The 21367-nt window shown below is 40.2% G+C and overlaps 5 protein-coding genes across 5 annotated transcripts in view; 3 read left to right on the top strand and 2 right to left on the bottom strand.

Annotated features, from left to right (window-relative positions):
- Positions 1–397: 397 nt before the first annotated feature.
- Positions 398–13248, top strand: LOC5502171 (drebrin-like protein A). Its single transcript, XM_032370450.2, has 17 exons — positions 398–557; positions 621–676; positions 1641–1753; positions 2583–2657; positions 2735–2816; positions 3023–3081; positions 3982–4059; positions 4277–4363; positions 4789–4853; positions 5253–5307; positions 5426–5506; positions 6269–6550; positions 9505–9681; positions 11023–11077; positions 11922–12085; positions 12287–12344; positions 12956–13248. Exons 1-17 carry the CDS (start codon positions 475–477, stop codon positions 13093–13095), a joined length of 1710 nt encoding a protein of 569 aa, XP_032226341.2. The 5' UTR covers positions 398–474; the 3' UTR covers positions 13096–13248.
- Positions 13249–13270: 22 nt separating this feature from the next.
- LOC5502166 (beta-1,4-galactosyltransferase galt-1) lies at positions 13271–15691 on the bottom strand. Its single transcript, XM_001623329.3, has one exon. It carries the CDS (start codon positions 15297–15299, stop codon positions 13998–14000), a length of 1302 nt encoding a protein of 433 aa, XP_001623379.2. The 5' UTR covers positions 15300–15691; the 3' UTR covers positions 13271–13997.
- A 292-nt stretch (positions 15692–15983) lies between these two features.
- LOC5502167 (RING finger and CHY zinc finger domain-containing protein 1) lies at positions 15984–17001 on the top strand. Its single transcript, XM_001623339.3, has one exon. The coding sequence runs from the start codon at positions 15984–15986 to the stop codon at positions 16524–16526; it is 543 nt and encodes a 180-aa protein (XP_001623389.1). The 3' UTR covers positions 16527–17001.
- A 786-nt stretch (positions 17002–17787) lies between these two features.
- Positions 17788–18944, bottom strand: LOC5502164 (protein N-lysine methyltransferase METTL21A). Its single transcript, XM_001623328.3, has one exon. The coding sequence runs from the start codon at positions 18780–18782 to the stop codon at positions 18048–18050; it is 735 nt and encodes a 244-aa protein (XP_001623378.2). The 5' UTR covers positions 18783–18944; the 3' UTR covers positions 17788–18047.
- A 73-nt stretch (positions 18945–19017) lies between these two features.
- Positions 19018–21367, top strand: part of LOC5502169 — a 108331-nt gene continuing 105981 nt past the window's right edge. Inside the window, exon 1 of the mRNA XM_048729321.1 lies at positions 19018–19157. The gene's annotated coding sequence lies outside the window, so the exon portion shown is untranslated. The remainder of the gene's footprint in view (positions 19158–21367) is intronic.

The raw sequence follows: 21367 nt of genomic DNA, 5'->3' as shown, positions 1-21367 counted from the left end.
CTTCTTCAGGTTATAAAAGAAGAAGGTAGGTATTGGCCTGCCTATATATCGTTCTAAAAAGACATAAATCTGCGTTTTTTAGAGGTTTTATTAATTAATCAACTGTCGACGCAGACCACAAGGTCCGACGCACACCAGCAGATAGAGGCTGTTCGGTAGTTTCTTCCTACGTTTTTGTAAACTATAATGATACCAGATTACTAGGTAACTTCCCTGCTTGTGTATTTTTCATTTTTTTGCTCGGATTTTCCTTTGGATTTATGCGCAATGCTAACGCAGTTTTCTCTTGCTCTTTGCCTACTGTTAGTTAAACACAAACATCGAATTTCCAGGGCGCCCAACTCCCGACAAGTGACTATTCTCCCCAGCAGCCGATCCCCAAACGCCGCCTTTGTGAGACGGGTTCAGAAACGGCTACGAGACTGGGTACCGGAAGTATTCATCCATTCACGTGACACGATCACTCATTCCAAGATGGCGATCGACTTGAATAAGCACCGCAGCGAACTCCAAAAAACTTGGCAAGACATATTTGATGGCAAATCAGACACCAATTGGTGAGTATAGCTAGCGAAGGGAAGATCTATGGTATATGCATGGCTTATGATTTGTGTTTTCAGGGCTGTCTTTGGCTATGAAGGGAATACCAATGTGCTGAAAGTAGTCGAAACCGGAGGTATGAAGTCGGAAGTTACACCTTATTAGCCAAATCTCGTAATTATTTACTAGTCTGTTTTAATGATGTAATTTACCCTTTGTTAACTGATTATCGAAGCATTTGTATAAGTTTTCCTGCCTAGATTCGGTCAAATATTTAGACTTTTAGGTGAAGACTTTACTTTCTATCCGAGGGGTGTGCCAGACATTTCTAACTTTGAAATAAGAAGAATTAAGTAGAACCCCTCATTTTCTTATCTAGCTATGTCGCACCAACGTGGCAAGTTTATCTAAGAGATAGTTTTGTCTAGTATGTCAAGTATGCATGTATTTTGTTGTCATTTGTTTTTGTTTACATTTTTTAATTGTTTAATTGTTGTATTATTCTCAGTTATGATCCTATGGGTGACGTTTTCCCTGTCCAAAAAATCTTGAATTAATAGATTATTTAACAAGTAATCAGATAGATAAATAAAAGACAGATTAACTATTGAAATAAATGTTTATACTGTATTTACCTGAATAAACGCCTCCCTTGAATAAGCGCCTCCTCGGAATATGCACCCTCTTTGAACTAAAACTACTAATAATTGCCTCCCCCAAATAAGCACCCCCCTCCCCTCCCAGGTTACTGAGTAAAATGACTATCACACATGTTGTTCTAAGAAAGCACTGGAGCACATAGACTCAGGACAAGAAAGAGACAAATGTTTAATGGATAAAAGTTTATTTAAAAAAGCTACTTCAAGAAACTGATGTAGTATAAAATTGATAATAAATAAAAACACCTTTGGCCTTTTGTTAGAAATTCGCCCTTTTAAATAAGCACCTCTCTTGAATAAGCGCCTACCCCAAATAAGCACCCTGTATGAGAATAAAAAAATCTAACAAGCGCCAGGGTAATTATTTGAATAAATATGCTATGCTACATTTTTTTTCAGTAAGTTATGAGAACTTTTATTTGTTGTTTGCCATACCATTAGATGGTGGCTTGGAAGAACTTGCAGATGAGATGAATGATGGCAAGCTTTTGTACGCGGGGATCAAAGTCATAGACCCAAACACAAGTCTTCCTAAAATAGTCTTTATTAATTGGGTAAGTGCTAATCTCTTAGATTACTTTAATTGGTATTGTAAAAAAGCTGTTAAGGGGGAGGGGTGGAAAGAGAGAGGGCCATTTTAATCATATGTCTTTGCTCCAAGGATTTTTAGAAGTCAACCATCCCTATTAATCCTCTACTTGATCCTGACTATGAACTCTTCACACATATTTACACAGGGATCCCAAACCAATTGTGTGTCTTTGGCTGATGCGACTGTATGTAACTCCCTTATATAGGAAATGTGAAAGCCAGAGGAATTCAGAGTTCCTATAACACTCTCACCTCTACAAAAAAGTCACCCACACCACCAAAATAAATCACTGCAATTTTTGAAAGTTGAATGAATTTATATCCCCTTTAATCCCCTTCTTATTGCCATACTAAGGAATGACTTCCATCGTGCTCATAAGTAGGGTCAATCAACTTTCCTACATTTTCTATGTATTATATAGTTGTTACAACATTTTTGTGAACAAGGGTATTCTTAGACACACTGATTAATTAAGCCTTTGTCAATTGTGTTGACAAACTCAAACAAACAGATTTTCTATCTTCGGTACTTTGACTTTTGATGGTCTCTTCTTCAATATGAATTTAAAGATAAACCTCAATGCTTACATGACTTCAAATTCTAGCTTGCATTTTTTTGTAAAAAAAAAACAAAACCCAATAATAATGGATGATGGATACAAAAATTATTTTTCCAAACAACAATTTGACGCCTCATGTCACTTGCGTGCTCATCCAATGTTAACATAGCTGATTGTAGCTGATATTACACTCTGGCCAGCTATCAGCTAATCATATCTTTGTTTCTTTCAGCAAGGAGAAGGAGTACCGAGCAGTAGGAAGGGCTTGTGTGCTAATCATGTCATGCCTGTGGAAAAGTTTTTTAGTGTATGTAATATTTTGTTAAATTTGCTGTTTGTTGCTCTTGCCCTGTATATTTTTTTATGGCGACATCTATACCACAGGGTGCCCATGTTACCATCAATGCAAGAAATGAAGATGACATCGAAGAATCTTTTATCTTAGAGAAAGTTAAGAAGGCATCAGGTATGATTTTCCTAAATATGTTGAAATAAATTAAAGGAAAAGTACCATACCTTGCGCACAATGAAAGGGTTGATAATCATACAGGGTTTGTATACCCCCTGAGACTGGACATCATTGCAGCCAATTAACCCCATAAGACCTTACACTCATCTTCAAGTATCAAATGTATTGTAACTGCAAACCATTTTTGTTTGTTGTTTCAATAGGTGCTGCATACAGTGTTCATAAAGAGAAGGCAAAGCCAGCAGAACCTATACTGCCTGTTGTAAGTAGTAGTAAAACATTTATAATATTGCAGTTGCAGTGCCGTAGAATACCACGAAATATTGAGGGGGCACAGAAACATTAAGAAAATAGCTGGGGGCACAGACACGCCCCTACTGGTCATTTTCTCATAATTTTTTTTAATTATTGGGGGGGGGGGCACATGCCCCCCTGTGCCCCACCCTTAGCTATGGCCCTGAGTGAGGTACTATAGTGAGTGAAAGTCTAGGGTTGGTCTGAATTGTGTCAAACATTTTCTAGCATTTGAATCCCTATGCCAATGTAACTCATTTCAGTTGCAAGCTAGCTATCTCAGGCACATTAAGATGTAAACAATAAAACAGGTTATTGGAAGAATTAAAGCTGCATTGTCACCAGTTAACTTCCGGTCAATTACGTAACAATCTCTGATGAAACTCTTTGAGAAAACACAAAATATTGAAAGCAGAGTTTGTCTATTGTTAGTTTCTTTGAGGATGTGATTGATAATTTAGAGCGGATGGCCTGTTAAATAGATTCTTTTGTCTTTTTATGGTTGATGTTTCTGTCTGACCTCCGGAAGTAAACTGGTGACAATGCAGCTTTAAGCACATCACCAAAATTCTAGGGAGAAATCTCAAATAGGCCATGCCTAGTGTTACTCTGTTTTTTTTTTTTTTTTTTTGGAATTCATTATTTTACATTACAATATGTTTTGGTTGTAATGTAGACTTCCTTTGATTCTGCTAATGCAACCTATATATTTGCTAAAATAATAACATGGTCAAATGTTAATTAGTCTTTATTCTTTATTGCTTTTTATACCAAGAAAAAAAAAGAAACCTAGCCCCCTTAATATTCCATCTCAGCTATGCCTGAGTATTTAAAGTCAATAATTTTAAAATGATTAAATTTTACATAGGGATCAGTTTATAAACGGGCAAATATTGGCAAAGATATTAACGTCAAGAAAAGAGATGAATTCTGGACCCAAGAGCAGGTAAGGTTTTACTGATACCCTGTAGTAAATGTAAATGGTGGTAAGTCGTGCTTTTTGTGTAATGTCTGAATGCCTGAATAACTGAAATACCTGATTATTTAAAGTACTGATTTTTTAAAGTAGTTTTGCCTTTAATCAAAACTATGGCAAGAATTTCTGATGCATGTAAAAATGCCTGTTATTAAGCCAATGAATTATGTATTTTCTTATTTACCAGCAAAAAGAGAAAGAGAGAATTGAGGAGGAGAAAAACAGAGCAGCTGCACATCAACAAGAACTGGAGCGGAAGAGAAAGGAGCGAGAGGTACCTTTTGATCCATCAAACAAGGCTCTGTTGTTCACCCATAATTTCATAGACCTCTATCATTGCAGCATTTAATACTGCATTCCTGCCAACTCTACCCCAGTAGGTGGGAGTCTCAAGATTTTAGACCTTTTCTTCTGCTCTTCCATGTGGAACACCAATTATTCAGAATTTTAGCAAAAATAATAACGCTTGTGTAGCGCCATTTTTTGCCAGTTCAATGATAATGGATTCTAGTTCAGGCGTGTTATAGGGGTGTGTATGTGGTGGGGGTGGGTGGGTGGGCATTGGGTGAACTGCTTTATTCTAAGGCTGTCTGTAATAAGGGCATTCCTCACCCCTCTTGGGTTGGCTTCTTGGGTTGGTAGGTATGATCCTGCAAACACAAATGAATGCATTAAGATGTTGAATTTGTGACTTTCCAGGCTAAGGAAGCAGAACAGAGAGAGGCCTTATACAGAGAGAGATCTAAAAGTATTGAGGAGCAAAAGTATGTTCCTTCTGATTATTTAAATATTATGTTTTTGCGAAAGTTGTGCTCAACTTCGAACAATCAACGATAATGCTTTACCAATGCTTGACTGAATTGTATGACATCGTTCGACTTTGTAAGCTCGCATTTGCGTAACGGAAAGCTTGCTCTTGCTGAACGGAAAGTCCGCATTCGCGTAACGGAAACTTCGCTCTCGCGTAATGAATTTTATATATATATATATATATATATATATATATATATATATGGAAATGAAGCCATGTTCGGTTTTCTCATGAACTGTCACATATTTCTTTTTTAAACTTTTTGTTTATTTTATTTTTTCCCAACAAAATATATTTTCATAACTTACTTGGAGGCAATATTTAGCTGGTACTGTTGTTGATGCCATCACAGGAAGAAGGCTAGAGAAGAGGAGGAGAGAAAGAAGGAGGAAGACAGGAAAAGATGGGTAAATATGACTTCCAGAATTCCAATTCCAGAATAGTAATAAAAAAGACAGTAATAAGAAAATGAGCTAAAAAATTAGTGTTTTCCTCATATTTAATTCCCTTGTTTTGCTTGTACAGGAAAAGCAACAAGAAGTGGATGAGCGTGAGGATCACTTGCAGAAAAAGCGATCAGAATCTCTCAGGAAGGAAAGGATGAAGGTACACAGTGTTGACTCCCGATAAATAAAGCCACCATGACTTGATCCAAAAATAATCTTCCATTTGATTTTTATGCTGTGTTTTTTTGCTTACTTGAAGCATTGCTGTGTACCTTTAAGTAATTTCATATAATTACAGTATGTATATATTTTCACCACTTTTTTTCAATGTGAACAGCTCTGTACCACCATTATTTAATTTCTCTGTGATCTCTGATACAGCCTACCATATCTATACCATACCAGTAAATATTAAGCCCTGTGATAACAGTGACAACAGCGACCAGTATTTTTGGGCACTGTTGACTTCAAGACAAAAACAATATTGCCAAACTACTTCACAAAGCACCTCCCTGTAGTGTGTAAAAACATTGACAGCATTTCTGGGCTAGCAATACTGGAGCTGTTTACAAGGGGATATCATGGGCGGATGCAAGGGGGGGTGGATTGGGTGGATATCCACCCCCCTTTTTGAGTAGAAAAAAAATCGAAAAGTCACTTTGTTTGAAGAAAATAAATGTCTGAGGGACGGGAGGTACTGTCCATTCTCCTTTGCCAGCTTGACTTTGCTGACGCGGCAAATCCAATTCAGCGTGAAGAATTGTAAGATCTATTTAGCGACCTATCAAGAATCACTGGATCAGTTATAGGCCGTCTAGCCGGCCATTATCCACCCCCCATTTTGAACATCCGCCCCTGGATTTAAATATAACCTGTATTATAATCTTCGCATTTTTTATGGCCTTCTCATCATGTTTTATAGGAGGCCGAAGCGCTCATTGCCCAAGGAAAGGAACAAAAACCTTCCTTCCAGGAGCAGAAGGCACCTCCACCTGTACCACAAACAAAGCGGAAACCTCCTGCTAAGCTACCACCAAGGCAGCCTGTAGCAGAGCCGGAGCCAGAACGCCAACCTGAACCGGAACCGGAACCAGAACAAGAACCGGAACCAGAACCAGAGCCAGAACCGGAACCGGAACCGGAACCGGAACCGGAACCAGAACCAGAGCCAGAACCGGAACCTGTTCATGTGCCAGAACCAGAGGTATGCTTTTTTATGTGTACAGTAGTTACCACGCCAAAGAAAGCTAAGTAATAACGAAACGTTGTTAAATAGTTTTCTGTACTTAGCACACACCTTAATTTAGTAAAAAGTAATTACCTACCATTATTAATTTTCTGTTGTTAGAAATGTAAGTTATACTAAATTGTGACGACTCACGCGAAAACGTACCTTAGAGCTTCTCAATTCCGCGAATTAACCCGCGAAACGGGCGCGAGCGTTCCGCGAAACGGGCGCGAGCATTCCGCGAAATAAGCGCGAGCATTCGGCGAGATAAGCGCGAGCATTCCGCGAGATGGGCGCGAGCGTTCCGTGAGATAGGCTCGAGAGTTCCGCGAGTCTGGCGCGAGCTTTTGCAAAACGGGCGCGAGCCTTTCGTTGTTGAGTCGCGAGCACATAACGTAACAATCGGCAAAAGGGCTGAACTTGAATCTTTCGATTTCCAAAGTCGGTGAAACGCGATAGACATCTACTGTGGTCTATACCTTAGAAAAAGCCTCTCTTAGGATAGAAGTAAACAAGTAAGCAAGTATTTGAGTTTGGTTTCGTTGAGATCTCGAGTGCTAGCAAGGGAATCGAACGGCAAAGTCGCTACGATGCTACATCAAGACAACAGCGCTATTACCAATCGCCTCTTGAGGGATAGCTTGATATCGACTCCGACAGTTTGACATCAGTCGGAAGATGTTTCGATCGAAGCCTTGGTTCGCTAGAAGCCATATACTTGTTTAAGAAAACAACGTTTAAACATACTATGGTTTAAATATATAGAATCATAAATAAAATTTTATTAAATCTAGTCGTAGTAAAGTTATTTTTCTACATATACACTCGAACAACGATGCTTCTTAAGGTGCGTTCGGCTGGAGCAATGTAGCGATTGCGACAATCTTTTTTGTGGTATCTATTTGATACGCGATTTTTTGAGCGAAGGTAAACCGGCGTGATTTATTCGCCGCCGACATATAAACATATCGTTGTTCTTCAACAAAGACACTCGAACAACGACGCTTCTTTGGTTTGCGTTCGGCTCTATTTAATGGAGCAATGTAGCGATTGTGTCAATCATTATTTCAAAAGAAAGCTCGCATATCGGGAATCTTTTTTTGGGGGGGGCTGTTTAAAACGCGAGCCTTCGTGCAAACGTAAACCGGCGTGATTTAGTCGCCGCCGACATATAAACATATCGTTGTTGTTCAACAAAGACACTCGTTCAACGACGCTTCTTTGGTTTGCGTTCGGCTCTATCTAATGGAGCAATGTAGCGATTGCGTCAATCTTTATTGCAAAAGAAAGCTCACATATCGGGGAATCTTTTTTGGGGGGTCTGTTTAATACGCGAGTTTTTGAGCGAACGTAAACCGGCGCGATTTATTCGCCGCCGACGCGACATGTTAACATGTCGTTGTTTTTCCACAAAGACACTCGAACAACGACGCTTCTTTGGTTTGCGTTCGGCTCTATCTAATTGAGCAATGTAGCGATTGCGACAATCTTTATTGCAAAAGAAAGCTCACATATCGGGGAATCTTTTTTGGGGGGTCTGTTTAATACGCGAGTTTTTGAGCGAACGTAAACCGGCGCGATTTATTCGCCGCCGACGCGACATGTTAACATGTCGTTGTTTTTCCACAAAGACACTCGAACAACGACGCTTCTTTGGTTTGCGTTCGGCTCTATCTAATTGAGCAATGTAGCGATTGCGACAATCTTTATTGCAAAAGAAAGCTCACATATCGGGGAATCTTTTTTTTTTTTTTTTTTTTTTTTGGGGGGGGGGGTCTGTTTAATACGCGAGTTTTTGAGCAAACGTAAACCGGCGTGATTTAGTCGTCGCCGCCACTACATATTAACATGTCGTCGTTGTTCGACAAAGACACCCGAACAACGACGCTTCCTTGGTTTGCGTTCGGCTCTATCTAATTGAGCAATGTAGCAATTGCGACAATGTTTATTGCAAAAGAAAGCTCACATATCGGGGAATCTTTTTTTGGAATAATAATATATAACAAAGATCTCATTTGGAATGGAGATCTTCGTGATAGGTGAAGCTCGAAACCGATACGAGCTCCGAAACGCATTTCGCCTTTATTACCCAACACATTACGAAGTTTGTCAAGGTGCTTGGGTACTCTTCTAAAAAAGCCGTAACGACACAAATTCTAGACAAAATCGTCGCTCCGTGCTGGGTAAAAAAAATCGTCCTTCCGAAAAATCGGAGTTGACTAAGGATCAACTTGCTGGTCGCTATTCCATGTCGTTTATAAGATACGACCCGCGAGTTGTGTTTAGCAAGTCGCGAGGCTTCCCGTTGTCAAGGCGCGAGCGTTCCGCGAGAAAGGCGCGAGCTTTCCCTTATTTAGGCGCGAGCGTTCCGCGAGATGGGCGCGAGCTTTCCGTTATTAAGGCGCGAGCATTCCGCGAGAAAAGCGCGAGCATTCCGCGAGAAGGCCGCGAGCTTTCCGCGAAATGGGCGCGAGTTTGGCCAAACTCGCGGAAAACCCTAAGGTACGTTTTCGCGTGAGTCGTCAAATGTAGTTGTATAGCGCTCAACACATTCAACTGCTTGTCCTTATGATGCACACTTGCTCTGCGCAGTGGGAGTAAGTGTAAACACTGAGACAAAAGACGGGATCTCCGACCTACTGTAACCGAAAAAAACAAACAAACAAAGAATTCACATTCTCTTAATGTTGGGTCCGGGTTTCACCTTTGACGAAATCCCGATAGCAGCTAACCTGACGCTAGATTCTTCCGACTAGAAGACAATCCCATGTCACTGAGTATTAGGGGTGGACAATTACATATTTGAGGGAGGGGGAATAGGCATTTTATTTTATTTTTTTGTTTCAACCACCACCATCTTACGGCCTTGCCCCCTACCATTTGTGTAAATGCTATCATATTACATACACTCATAATCATGAACCTTTTAGTCACAAAATTATGAGGATGTCCCAGAAGATGCACCTCCGCAAGATGAGTGGGACGAGAACGCGTACGAAACAGTGGCTCCGCAAATACCTACTTCAAGGGCGCCACCAGAGGAACCCGAGGATTTGTATGAAAACGTTGAAGTGCCAGCAGGGACAGCTGCTCCGGCAGAATCAAATGTAAGGTGAACGCCATGTTGAAATGATGATAATGAATAATAACAAGTAACGTGCTCATAATGCACCAGCCAATTGACAGCCCGGCCCCCCGACCCCCGGGACATACCGGGGAAGTAACGCGGTTATGCAGGGGATTTAACACCTGTTTAACACCTATAATCCACCGGTTGCCGGGGATTAACAGAAGCCCTCAACAGGCCGGGAATGGGGGCGGGGAATTAACGCACTACCGTAAGTTGCGTCTGATGGCTCATTTGAATAACATCAGGCGTTTTCCGGCATTTTCCCGGCGTATTCAAATAAAATCTTTCAACAAATCTAATTCTCTGATAGTATTGAAGTTTACTTGCTATCTATCTATGTCTGTCGATTTTTCAATTTGTGGGTAGCCTGTGCTGAAGTGGGTGTATCATGCACCCGCTTTAGTTCACTAACATGGCGGCTCAAAGAATGGTAAGCGGAGTTATTCTTAGGCACCGCGGAACGGGAGGGGCTGGGAGGAGGGAGAGGGGGAGGCGGCCGCCCCACTTTTTTCTAAAAAAAACATATCAGTCACTTGTTTTAAAAACTGTCGTTTTTCTAGCTCGGGCATTTCCTTATTAGGCATTACGTACCATATTTGGGAGTCCGCTTCAATCATTTTTACGCTTTTTTATTACTCTAGAAATTTGTAAATAGAGAATTTCCACGTAAACTTGCAGGAATTCGTGTTTACTACGATTTTGCTGGCAGCTATTAGACAATTTAGAAAAACGACAGCCATTGATTGATATGATAAAAATAATTGCAAAAAGAAAGCCTTGAAACAAATCAATTGACAGCCCTCCACTTTTCAACATGCTCCGCGGTCCCTGTGTACAATTGAAGTGTGGCTTTCTATAGTGGACGTTATCGAAAAACACCGGGGCCATAAACCGGGGGTTTTAATAGCGTCACAGGCCTCGGTAGCCGGGAAAGTAACGAGAATTTAACACCACCTGAATGTTACTTTCCCCGCTATGTCCCGACGGTTGGGTTGCCGTGGCTTCAATTGAGTGGTGCATAACAAAGTTTGTCTCTAGAAGCGCTCTCACTTGCGACCGTCTTTTACATGACAATTTATAAGTACGGACGAACGTCACGCAGTTAACAATAGTGTGAGAGCTAGTTACGAGCGTCCCCTGCGGTGCCGTCAACCCTCCCCCTCCCCTCCCCCAATCTCAGGTTTGTGAAATGTGTCGAGAGACGGGAACTTTGAGTCAACGTTGTTATCCCAGAAGACGAGGGATTCATAGTGCTCAAATAAGAGAGAGAGAGAAAGATGATCCACCCTTCCCATCTTACATCCCTTTTTCCTTCCAGGCACCTGCTGAAGATACTGGAGTAACAGCTACGGCACTCTACGACTACCAACAAGGTGCAGACTTTTCTAGTTATTGTGTAGTTCCAGAAAATATCCATACCCCCATTGAGAGGATTGGAAATTCCAGGGGGGTGGGGGGTCAAACGCCCAAGGATTTCGGGAGGGGGAAGGGGGGGTGTAAAATGCCTTTTTTCCTTAAGAGTTACTGTATTTATTATTTTTTCCAGGGGGGTTGGAGATTCCAGAGGGGTGGGGGTCATACCTCCGACCCCCTCCATGGGGGTGGGGGGTATGGATATTTTCTGGAACTACATACACATTTTTAATATCGATGGCTTAAGATAATACAGATAAGAAGCATCTGCTGCCACCATTATCGATTGAATATTTGCCACTTCGTTAACGACCGTCTTTGTCGTCGTCGCTATAACTAGGATTGTGATCATGGGACCATTATCACAGTGTGTGTAGCCTGAGAACTTTTGAAATGATAAATACAAAGGTAATTAGGCAAAATTCCTGCGTTATTGTCCAGCGCTGAGAGCCATTGGAAAAGAGAGTACGAATGAACTGTCAAAGACAAAGACATGGAATACTAGCGTTTTATCCCTTAATATGTTTTTTGCAGTCTTGAGATTTGTTGGTAAACAGCGTATAGTTCCAAAATTGCTTAGTCGGGATGGATTATTCTTATATCAAATGTTGTTGCTTCGGAATACTCAAGAAAAGCCGAAATACCGTTATTCCCGACAAAATCGGTAGGCTTGGAGACTTATTCATTGTCTTCAAAATCCACCACCGCCATTGTAATCTGTTAATCATCATGATTCAAATATTGATCACATTTCTGTTGTAAAGTTATGACATTCATTTTATGATCAAATCGTAACATCAACAGAAAGCCCAGAGGAAATAAGCTTCGATCCCGGAGACATTATCACCAATATCACGAAGATTGATGAAGGCTGGTGGCAAGGGACTGCACCTAGCGGCAAATACGGGCTGTTCCCTGCAAACTACGTTGAGCTGAATTCAGCAGCGCCCCAAGAACCTACTCCCCAGGTATGACAGAAATCTCTTTAAAGCGGCCTCCTTTTCAAGCAGCGAAAGGTTGGTCACTCAGACTTTATAATATCTTATTACCTCGACTCCCCTCTTGCATAGACTCGCTCATATTGCCAATCTTAGAAACACAACATCACGCTATAGTCGATGATAGGTTTTGTGACGGATTTCTTACTGGGGTACTTTCTACTTTTAAAGGCTGCACCTCATGGTGATGTTGGTGTACGAGCGCGAGCACTCTACGACTACCAAGCTTGTGAGTACACAACAGGATTTGTCGTATCTTAAATAAGAGCTCTCCACATACACCACGCTTTCCAGTTTACTGTATGGAAGGGCTGCTCTTTAGCCTGTTAGTTACACAGCTGTGATGCCGTCTAAACTATGCCTTAGGCTAAGTTCAAACGTCGTATTATCCATGAGCCGTATTCAATGCAAATGCATGCAAATATAGATGAAACAATCGAATCGATTGATTTGCGTGCATTTACATTGAATACGGCTCATGGAAAATACGTTTGAACTTAGCCTTAGACGCTCCAAGTTTTACATGTCCGCTATTTTTCGAGCTGCTCCGTAAGTAAAACGATTTTAGTATTGTCCGTAGTTTACGTTGACACATGTACAGTATGTTGTCAAGGCAAATGTCAATACTGTCAAGGGATGTCTTCGTGCATCGGAAAAGATTGCCCAGCCCACCCTATTTCCGACATGCAGGGGGAACCTGACCTGTTGGAGAAAGGAACCCTGGCTGGGGGTAGGGACACTGATTCCTGGAAGGGGGTAGCTCCATATGAATGTTTTGCTTCCATTTGAATGCCATAGCTCCAATGAAGTCTAACCTACTACATGTGCTTTCTGTACCAGCGGATGACAATGAGATTACATTCGACCCCGATGATATCATTACCAACATCGAGCAAATCGATGAAGGTTGGTGGCGGGGGACTGGGCCAGACGGACGGCATGGCATGTTCCCTGCAAACTACGTGGAGATCATATCTTGAATGCCCGGATCCACTTCATGCACATGTGCCGTGCACAAATGTATCCAGCCCTACGTTTCTTGGAGACTTTATAGTTATATTTTTTTCAGACCAAGGACCAAGTATGATGTTTTAAGAAAAACAAAAATTTCCCCCAATGTGAGATAAGCTAAATTGAGATAAAAGAAACAGAGAATACTAGCATGGTAACTGACACACTATAGAAATAGAGCTTTAAACTTAGAACATCGTTATATATATAAAGTTTCGTTATCAGTTAACAAAGCTGATGTTCATAGATTTTTACTAATGGTACGTTGTTCAGATATAGACTTCAATGTTCATTCAATCTTGACAATAAATCTATTATGTAATAGATCCCAGTCCTTGGTGTTTTGTTTGAGATCCCTGTGGTTAGCCTCGAGGCAAGAGGGACTGGGGGCAAACACAGGGAGAGAATGTTACGTATCATCGACACCCGAAACCCTTTAAACACCAAGGATTAGGATAAACAGACAGCAAGTGTGCGAAAGACGCAAGGATAAGGACAAACTTACCTGGAAGAACGTTTTGCTTCCATTTTAGCAATGATTAAGTAGATTAGGTAGTATAAAAACTTTTGTATCATGAATATAAAGCAGTCAGTAGTTTGATATTATATTTTGTAATGTCTATCAATTAAATATTTATAAAAAAAAAAGAGATGCTCCATTAATATGTATAATTGTTATCTAATGTCCTTTCTCAAGTACAGCCAACATCATCTACGTTGTTGATGCAGTCTTTCATCTATTTTTTAAAGGCAAGCCAATGAATGATACTGCTGCTCCTGCTAGACCTCATATCTGGAGCTGTACTAGTGTAGGCAGTAGTTAGCGGTACTATGTTTAACGGATTTGCCTTCAAAAGGTCGAGGGAATGCATCATACCAAAGCCAAAACTTTAGCAACTTTTTTCTTCAGTAAATCTCTGTACAGCTTCATACGGTTCTCAGGAATCAGGCTCTTACATGCATTCTCCAAGTCTTCGTACTTTGCACACTGCCTATAGTGATACACCGTCGCCTCAGTTATTATCCAGTCCTTTTTAAACCGGGCTTCACTTGGGGAATCAATATCGTGTATCCCCATCACAGACACTCGCTGTGGGTCAACGACACATTTACTCCGAGTATCAAAATACGATGCTGTCCTTTTGAAGTATTTTTGAGTTATCAGTTCCGTTGAATCGTCGTCTTTTCCAAGTTGTGTTGGAAACACGACACTTCTGATGCGATAGCCACTAATATCCTGTTTATGTATCCGTTGTAGTAATTCTGGGTTTGTTTCCTCCTGTGTTGGGACAATGAACTCGTCTAAATCGTGAAAAGCTACAAATCTGGAGGTTCCTCTAGCTCTGTAAAGGCAGTCTTGTATGGATAACATCTGGCCATGATAATGAATACTATAGAAGTCCAGCATGTATGCCGGCATTACCCATGTCAGCACGGAAGCTACCCCTTTACTTTCATAGTGCCTTAACACTTCTTTTACGTCGGACGGTATTGCGACGTCATAGAAGACAAAATGATCAGCACCCAATATAGAATTCATTTCTATGAACTCCACTATTTCATTTCGTGTTGGTCCGTCACCCTTATAAATAGGGGGGACGCAGATAGTTAAATTATGCGGACGGTTTTGAGCTGCAGTGCTTTGGACTTGTACGCGTGTTATTTTAGTCACTTGTCCTTCAAACTCGGCATGAATATCAAGAAATCCCGGGGTTCTTCCGATCCCTCGTGGAGCTGTGCACGTGGCTATGAAAGCAGCATGTCTTCTCTTCTTGTGTTCCCTGATGAGTTTGTACGAGGCAGGCTCCGTCTTAGTTCGTTCACAAAGCGAGTGGCAAAATATTGGCACTGGTCTGAAAGTCTCCGAGATAATCATGATACGAAAATAAGGTGCTTCCCGGTTTGTATTATCGTAAAATGCAGAGTATACAAGCGTACCAGGCACAAGTTCTATGAATTCCGGAAGTTTCTTACTGGTGTTTACAGCCGTCTTCACGATACAATTTACATTTTGGTAAAGCGATGGTGGTTTTGTTGATGCTGTTGCTTCTCTTGAAAGAAACCATCTCGGTCCTTTGTAATAAGAGGACAGATAATATCCGATCCAAAGAGTGATTCCAATTATTGCAATAATCAATGTAGCGAGAATCTTGCTTGATTTCCATGCATCCATTCTTGCTTGCCGTTATGGCGAATAGTTTTGTAATGAAACGCATTAACTATACGGAGTGGATTCGAGGCACTTCATCTCTTTTAATTTCCGAGTCCATGGTAGAGTTTGAGTCCAAGTGAATGTCATAGAATATTGATGTTGTTCCTCTTTGAATCAGGAATTAAATATTTTAAGTGTGAAATTTTTTTAACAAGATTCCCCGAACGACATTATCGAAGCATACTTCTATAAACAGCTTTTGAAAAAACGCAGACTTTTCCTACTGTGTAATCAATAATGATCATTGTATTTTGTGCAGTTATAAGACAAGAGCCACTTTCATTCCTGTCTTATTATTGTGACTTATCTCCGGACAAAACTTCGCGCAGTGGCCGCCATGTTGTGACTATTGTACTTTGTGACGTCTTGCTTGAATGATCATTCTTCATTTGCATCCATGTTAGTGAGCATAATCTAAGTAATATTATTATCGTGTCCAAAGACAACTCTGGTGTCCAAAAATGGTCACTATGGTCACCTTGCTAAAACCTCAAAAGAAATAGAAAGAAAGAAAAAAGAGGACGCCAAAACATTGACGTAAGTCTGAATCATCAGCACGCGGGACTCCTGTGGATGCGGGAAGGCTCGGCCGCATGCTCCCAACCCAACATTTGAAGTGTTTATGATAAAATCTTACAGAAGGTAATGGCGGGTTGCTCGCATTATGTGCGAAAATGCGCCTTTTTAACGCCTTGTTGCAATAAGATTTACACCTGCAGACTCTGCCACGATGCCTCGGAGTCCCATGAACTCAACAGAAAGCTTGTATCGCAAGTAAAATGCTTACAATGTGGCGAAATACAGGGCATTCTTCCACGGTGCCGAAGTTGTGGCATCACATTTGGTTTCTACTTCTGTGCGCTGTGTCGCTTGTACGACGACGCTGATAAGGGACAATTTCACTGTGATATGTGTGGTATATGCAGAGTAGGAGGCAAAGACAAGTTCTTTCATTGCGCTAAGTGTGATATTTGTATTCCAATCACTCTAAGAAGCTCCCATAAATGTATTGAGAAGAGTTCGCGATCCAACTGTCCGATTTGTTTGGAGGATCTTCACACCTCTCGTGTTCCTTGCCAGGTTCTCAAATGTGGCCATCTTTTGCATCAGACTTGTTTTCAGGACTGTATTTCGTCCTATGTGCTCACTTGCCCACTGTGTGGCGATCCTATGGTCCAACGAAGATGACAGCGGATGGTGTGTTGAGAGAAATTGATGACACTGCAGATTTTAAACACAATATTTTTATATCCCAGAAACTTGCAAATAAATTGATGTAAAAAAACGGGCAAAACCAAATATTGCTAAATGGAGATGCCTCCAAAAGGCCGTTCAAACACGTTTTTTCCTGTATTTTAAATGTGCTGTCCAGATACAGTACATGACTTCCCTAAAAGCAGAAAGAGGAATTACAACTCAGTTCTTTTCCAATTTTAAGGCTTGAAATTATTGAGAACAATAATGCAATGGGTTTGTATGATATAGATTGCTCGGATTTGCATTAGATTTGGCAGGCTGATAGAACAATACCAGATTGCCAAAAGAGTGTCTGCAGCAGCTATATAACAATGATAAATCCATCGAAAGTTAGGGCAATTTGATCACTGGTTATTGCTGAAAATTGAATACTACAGCTTTGATATATAATTACTTTTGAATGAAACTAGATGTCAAAATTCTTAGATACACTATTGTTTACTAACATGGTGGTTGAAATATAACATTTAGTGTCAGCTCTCACTCCCAGGCTAGATATATGTGTATTTTTTAACATGTTTCTGCCATTTCTTAAAATCTATTTTTAAGTATATAGGTAGATTATCCTTTATCTAAAGATTAATTTGATACCTAGTTTGTATAACAGAAGTGGATCTAGGGGGAGGGTTAAGGGGGTTTAAAGCCCCCTTTTGGGTTGCCAGAAAGCCATATGTAACAAAAAGATTACCCCCCTCCCTTTGTCACTGAAAACCCTTCCTTGAGCAAAAAGCTAGATCCGCCCCTGTATAATGATAAAATGTTTTCATTTAAGGATTTATTTGGGACCAGGCCCCATTAAAGGGAGGTTCCTGAGCCCCTCTGTCTATACCCCAAAGGGATCATTTCTGGTTGTGATTGCTTCAACTAGGGTAGTAGGTTTTGGTATAATTGAGATAACTTTGCCTCTTTCATACTATTGATTGGCATGTGTAAAATTGCAGAGATATCGTTTAGCTTGGAGGTGTTATCTTTAAGATTAATTTGATATGCTCATCTAGATTGATCTTATGAAGAAAAAGTTCAATTCTTATTATCTCGTATATTTTGGGTAAGTAGAATTTGTATGAAATACTTGGTTGTGGGCTATTTTTTAAAGATTTTATTATATAAATTGTAGAAATATGAAAAAAAATATTCTAGATTTAGTAAATGCTGTGGGCTTCCTGCTGACTAAAAATAAAAACAATAGAAGTTTAGCTATATTTGATTTCTTTACTTGAAATCAATACTGCCACTGTAATTATACTCTTTTATTTAAAAAAATACAATTAATTTGTCAGCACCCTGTCTATATGATCAATTTTGGCCAGCACAATGTGGGAACAGGGGTCTGTGGCGGTTACAGACACGCCCACTACTCAACTATTTTTAGATAAGTCAATTAAAAAAAAGCTCCTTTAGCCACTAAGTGGAATCTTATCCTGATCAAAAGCCCCTTGCCCCCTTTTGGTTCTAAAGATCTGAGTGTTCTCTTTTTTGGAATATCCTTTTTGCCATATAAACAGTAATATCTAGATCCTTATTATAGAGCACCTGGTTAATGTCAAAGTCTTGTTTCATCATTTTTAGAAAGTTACTGTCCCGCTCATAGCGGATTTTACATGAAATCAAAACTATTGTTTCCTTTCCGCTAAGGTCTCTGAGAGTTCTCAGCAAGTCATTGAAAGTATCTTCAATGTAGATAATATCTGCACCCAAAATGACATCAAATGGGGGAGAAAGGTCCGACACATCTTGCCCCCAGACAAGTTCTTTGACTTGCAATGAATCTTGAAGACCTGACTTTCGATTTTCCTCAATGTTAAGTCTAGTGTGCGATAATGCACTCTTGCGATCTGTAATTAGGACATCCCTGCCGCCTAGTAACCCGGCTACCATTCCTACCAAGCCTGTCCCTGCACCAAGCTCAATAATGCGCTTCTGATGAACTAGCTCTTTGTTTTGCTCTAAATAGCGACTTAGTATGATCGCTGCATCCCAAAGCACCGCGGCTACACCACCATCGTTCCAATCCTGATATATCGTCAATGTTTGACCGGCAAATGTAAGACTCCGGTCTTTCTTGTGAAATGTTGCCAAAGTTAGATGAGGTTTGAACGGGACAAGCGCCATTGTTCTATTATTTTCCTGGACTTCACTTCCCATAGCCGCAACCAGGAATGACCACAAAATCGTAATCATCAACATAAGGGAGGTATTCTAGAGCAAATAAAAAAGAAAACCACAACTTCGTGCATAATGTATGATCTCTTCAACACAGAAAACCAAAACCACCATACGTAAGGGCAAACGCCGTACACTTTAGCCCTAGATTTCAGCAGGCGTTCCTCGTAAGATAGAGAGTGGGGGCTAGTAACGAGCGCGAAGAACGCCTAGCAGTGTTTGATGTTTTAGAGGTGTGAATTTTTGAGCGGGCGAATTTGATCATGGCAGCCAACAAATGCGCGTATTATGACCGCTTTCTAGAGATAACAGCCAAGACCACGAGCGTTCTAAGCAAAAACCAGCTAAGATGTTTCGAGCACCAGGTCGCAGGGCATGGTAGTGGAGAGAAATCTAAAGGTAGAGTTGAAGTTTTAAACATACTTAGACTTAAGCATGCCTACTCATTCGTCTCAACTAGTCATAAACTTCACGTTTATCTAAAGATGTAATAAGGTCTATCATACTCATCAAGGGAGCACATAAGCTTACTTATTAGACAGTGTTTCTTACAAATATGATTTTGCTAAATATACATAGTCAGGTAGCCTGCTGGCCGGCTCTCAGGAGTTTCGGGATTCCTGTGGTAGGGAGAAAGGAGAGCCAGCAATAACAGGGTGGTGAAGAGTATTTTCGTGATTCGTGAAAACCTTAAAATAAATTCACGAATTATAATTAAGTATTCTTCTCATGGTATTTTTTATTTTGTGACTTGTGATTTCACATGGCTAAATTCGTGAAATGTGGTCGTAGATGCCAAGAATAATAAAAACACAGAATTTATGTAACAAGAATGACTGCAAAACAGTGCTCAACTTGACAGGAGCTATAGTACAACTACTCTTCATTGATTGCGTTTTTTTTTTCGCGTCACAATTCATTCATTTATATGTAAATGTAAACATTGATTTCATTGTTTGTTAGTTTAAACTGAGGAGTAGATCTACTGCAGCGTTGATCTATGTATATTAAATCATATATTCATGAGCAAAGCAAAAGTTAAAACCATGATTCATGAAAGCTTCATTTTTAAATTCGAAATTTGTGAAAGCCTGAAAAATAACTTTGTTATTCTTGATGGGCACCCCCTCTACACCACCCTGCAGTAAAGGCCTACCTTGTGCATGTTCTCCGTTCGCTGATGAGCTGAGCACACTGATTGGCTAATTTCAACAGCTCATCAAATAAAGTGACAAAGTTAGAGAATGACTCTTAAGCCAAGGAGCAAATTATATTTGCTTTAGCTGAAGAAGTAAAAGCCTCTGATTTGAGATCAGTGCTGAAGTGGAAGACCCCCTGTTCTGAAATCTAAGTACAATTGTTGTTGATGAGACAACCTTGATATGCCTTGATATTCAAAGCTAACAGAGGTCTGCTTTTTTAGCGCTGGCCTTTGCAAAGGAAGAAAATTTTTTTGTCAAATAATAACTTGGTACTTCGTAAAAATTCCCATATTTCACTAGGAAACCTAACTTACAAATTTCGCCAGAAGTTGTTAACTTGTGTGGGAATGTTTGTTAATACTCTCTATTTGTTATGTGCAAGTTTCTCAAAATTCATGGGAAACGATCATTTTGATCGGCCGCTTGTTGCATTATGTTTACTTTTTGAACGGCTGTGATTGGTTCAATCTCACAGCTCCTGACACTTTTTTTAAAGTGGCGTGAATCATGAAAGGGGTGGGATGCACAATAATCCAGAAACTTTGGAAAGCCATCTACAGTGTAACAGGCTAATAGACAGGGGGTCAGGGTCCTGGTTTACAAAGAAGGCTTACTAAAAGGGGAGGGGGGAATCGGGCTGTATCATCTCTTGGGAGATAAAGTACCTGCTCTCTAGTGCTAACCATTAATATTGTTTCAGTAATTGTCCTGAAAATGGGGGGGGGGGGGGGCTGGAGTTGGGTATAATAAGCCTTCTCACTCTACTAAAAGGTATTTAAATATGAGAGGGAATAAAGTTACACTGTGTGTAACTTGTGGTTGTTTTAATGATTAAAACTAGATGTCAGAGGCCCAAAGTACTCCTTGTATAGTGTCAGGCAAGTTCTACTGTGTTATTTTTAACCAAAAAAATCTGAATTTTGAAATTCGTCTATAAAGGTATGCTGTTATTAGAAGGGGGAATTCTTCTGAAGCCTGTGCAAGACTATCCCCGTGGAGCAAGAGAGATAGGATTCTATGAATATGTATTTTCAAGCTCGCAAAATGATGTAGTGGAGCTCAGAAGACTTATTCCTGGCTACTTTGGAACTGTCTCCTTACCATTAGTCAAAGGTGACATGCAGCGTATCCTTTGTGTGCTCATAAACAACATCACTATTTGATTGCTGACTCATATTATTTAAAGAAGTAACAAAGTTCTAGTTAGATAATCATCAGTACATTGTGTGAGTGGATTTGGATTTGGTATAACTGTTTGATACATCAGAGAAAATTTAAAATATTGGAACATCTGAAAAAAAGAAGCATGCAGTGTAGCATGTGCTATCAGAATCACAGTTTTGTAAATTAAAACAAAATATGATGATGCTTGCAGAACTATTCCTAGCCCCTTGCTAGGTTTCTTTT

This window comes from Nematostella vectensis, chromosome 6 (genome assembly GCF_932526225.1).
Source record: "Nematostella vectensis chromosome 6, jaNemVect1.1, whole genome shotgun sequence".
Lineage (NCBI taxonomy): Eukaryota > Metazoa > Cnidaria > Anthozoa > Actiniaria > Edwardsiidae > Nematostella > Nematostella vectensis.
The sequence above is the reverse complement of the archived record's forward strand: the minus strand, read 5'-3'. Positions and strand labels throughout refer to the sequence as shown.

What these genes read in the sequence shown, in the direction of transcription:
- LOC5502171 (XM_032370450.2), top strand. Translation starts at nt 475, where the DNA reads ATGGCGATCGACTTGAATAAGCACCGCAGCGAACTCCAAAAAACTTGG. An exon ending in GAAAGTAGTCGAAACCGGAG is followed by an intron (nt 677 to 1,640) that starts GTATGAAGTCGG and finishes CCATACCATTAG; the next exon opens with ATGGTGGCTTGGAAGAACTT. An exon ending in AAATAGTCTTTATTAATTGG is followed by an intron (nt 1,754 to 2,582) that starts GTAAGTGCTAAT and finishes TGTTTCTTTCAG; the next exon opens with CAAGGAGAAGGAGTACCGAG.
- LOC5502164 (XM_001623328.3), bottom strand. Translation starts at nt 18,782, where the DNA reads ATGTTGATGATTACGATTTTGTGGTCATTCCTGGTTGCGGCTATGGGA.
- LOC5502166 (XM_001623329.3), bottom strand. Translation starts at nt 15,299, where the DNA reads ATGGATGCATGGAAATCAAGCAAGATTCTCGCTACATTGATTATTGCA.
- LOC5502167 (XM_001623339.3), top strand. Translation starts at nt 15,984, where the DNA reads ATGGCGGGTTGCTCGCATTATGTGCGAAAATGCGCCTTTTTAACGCCT.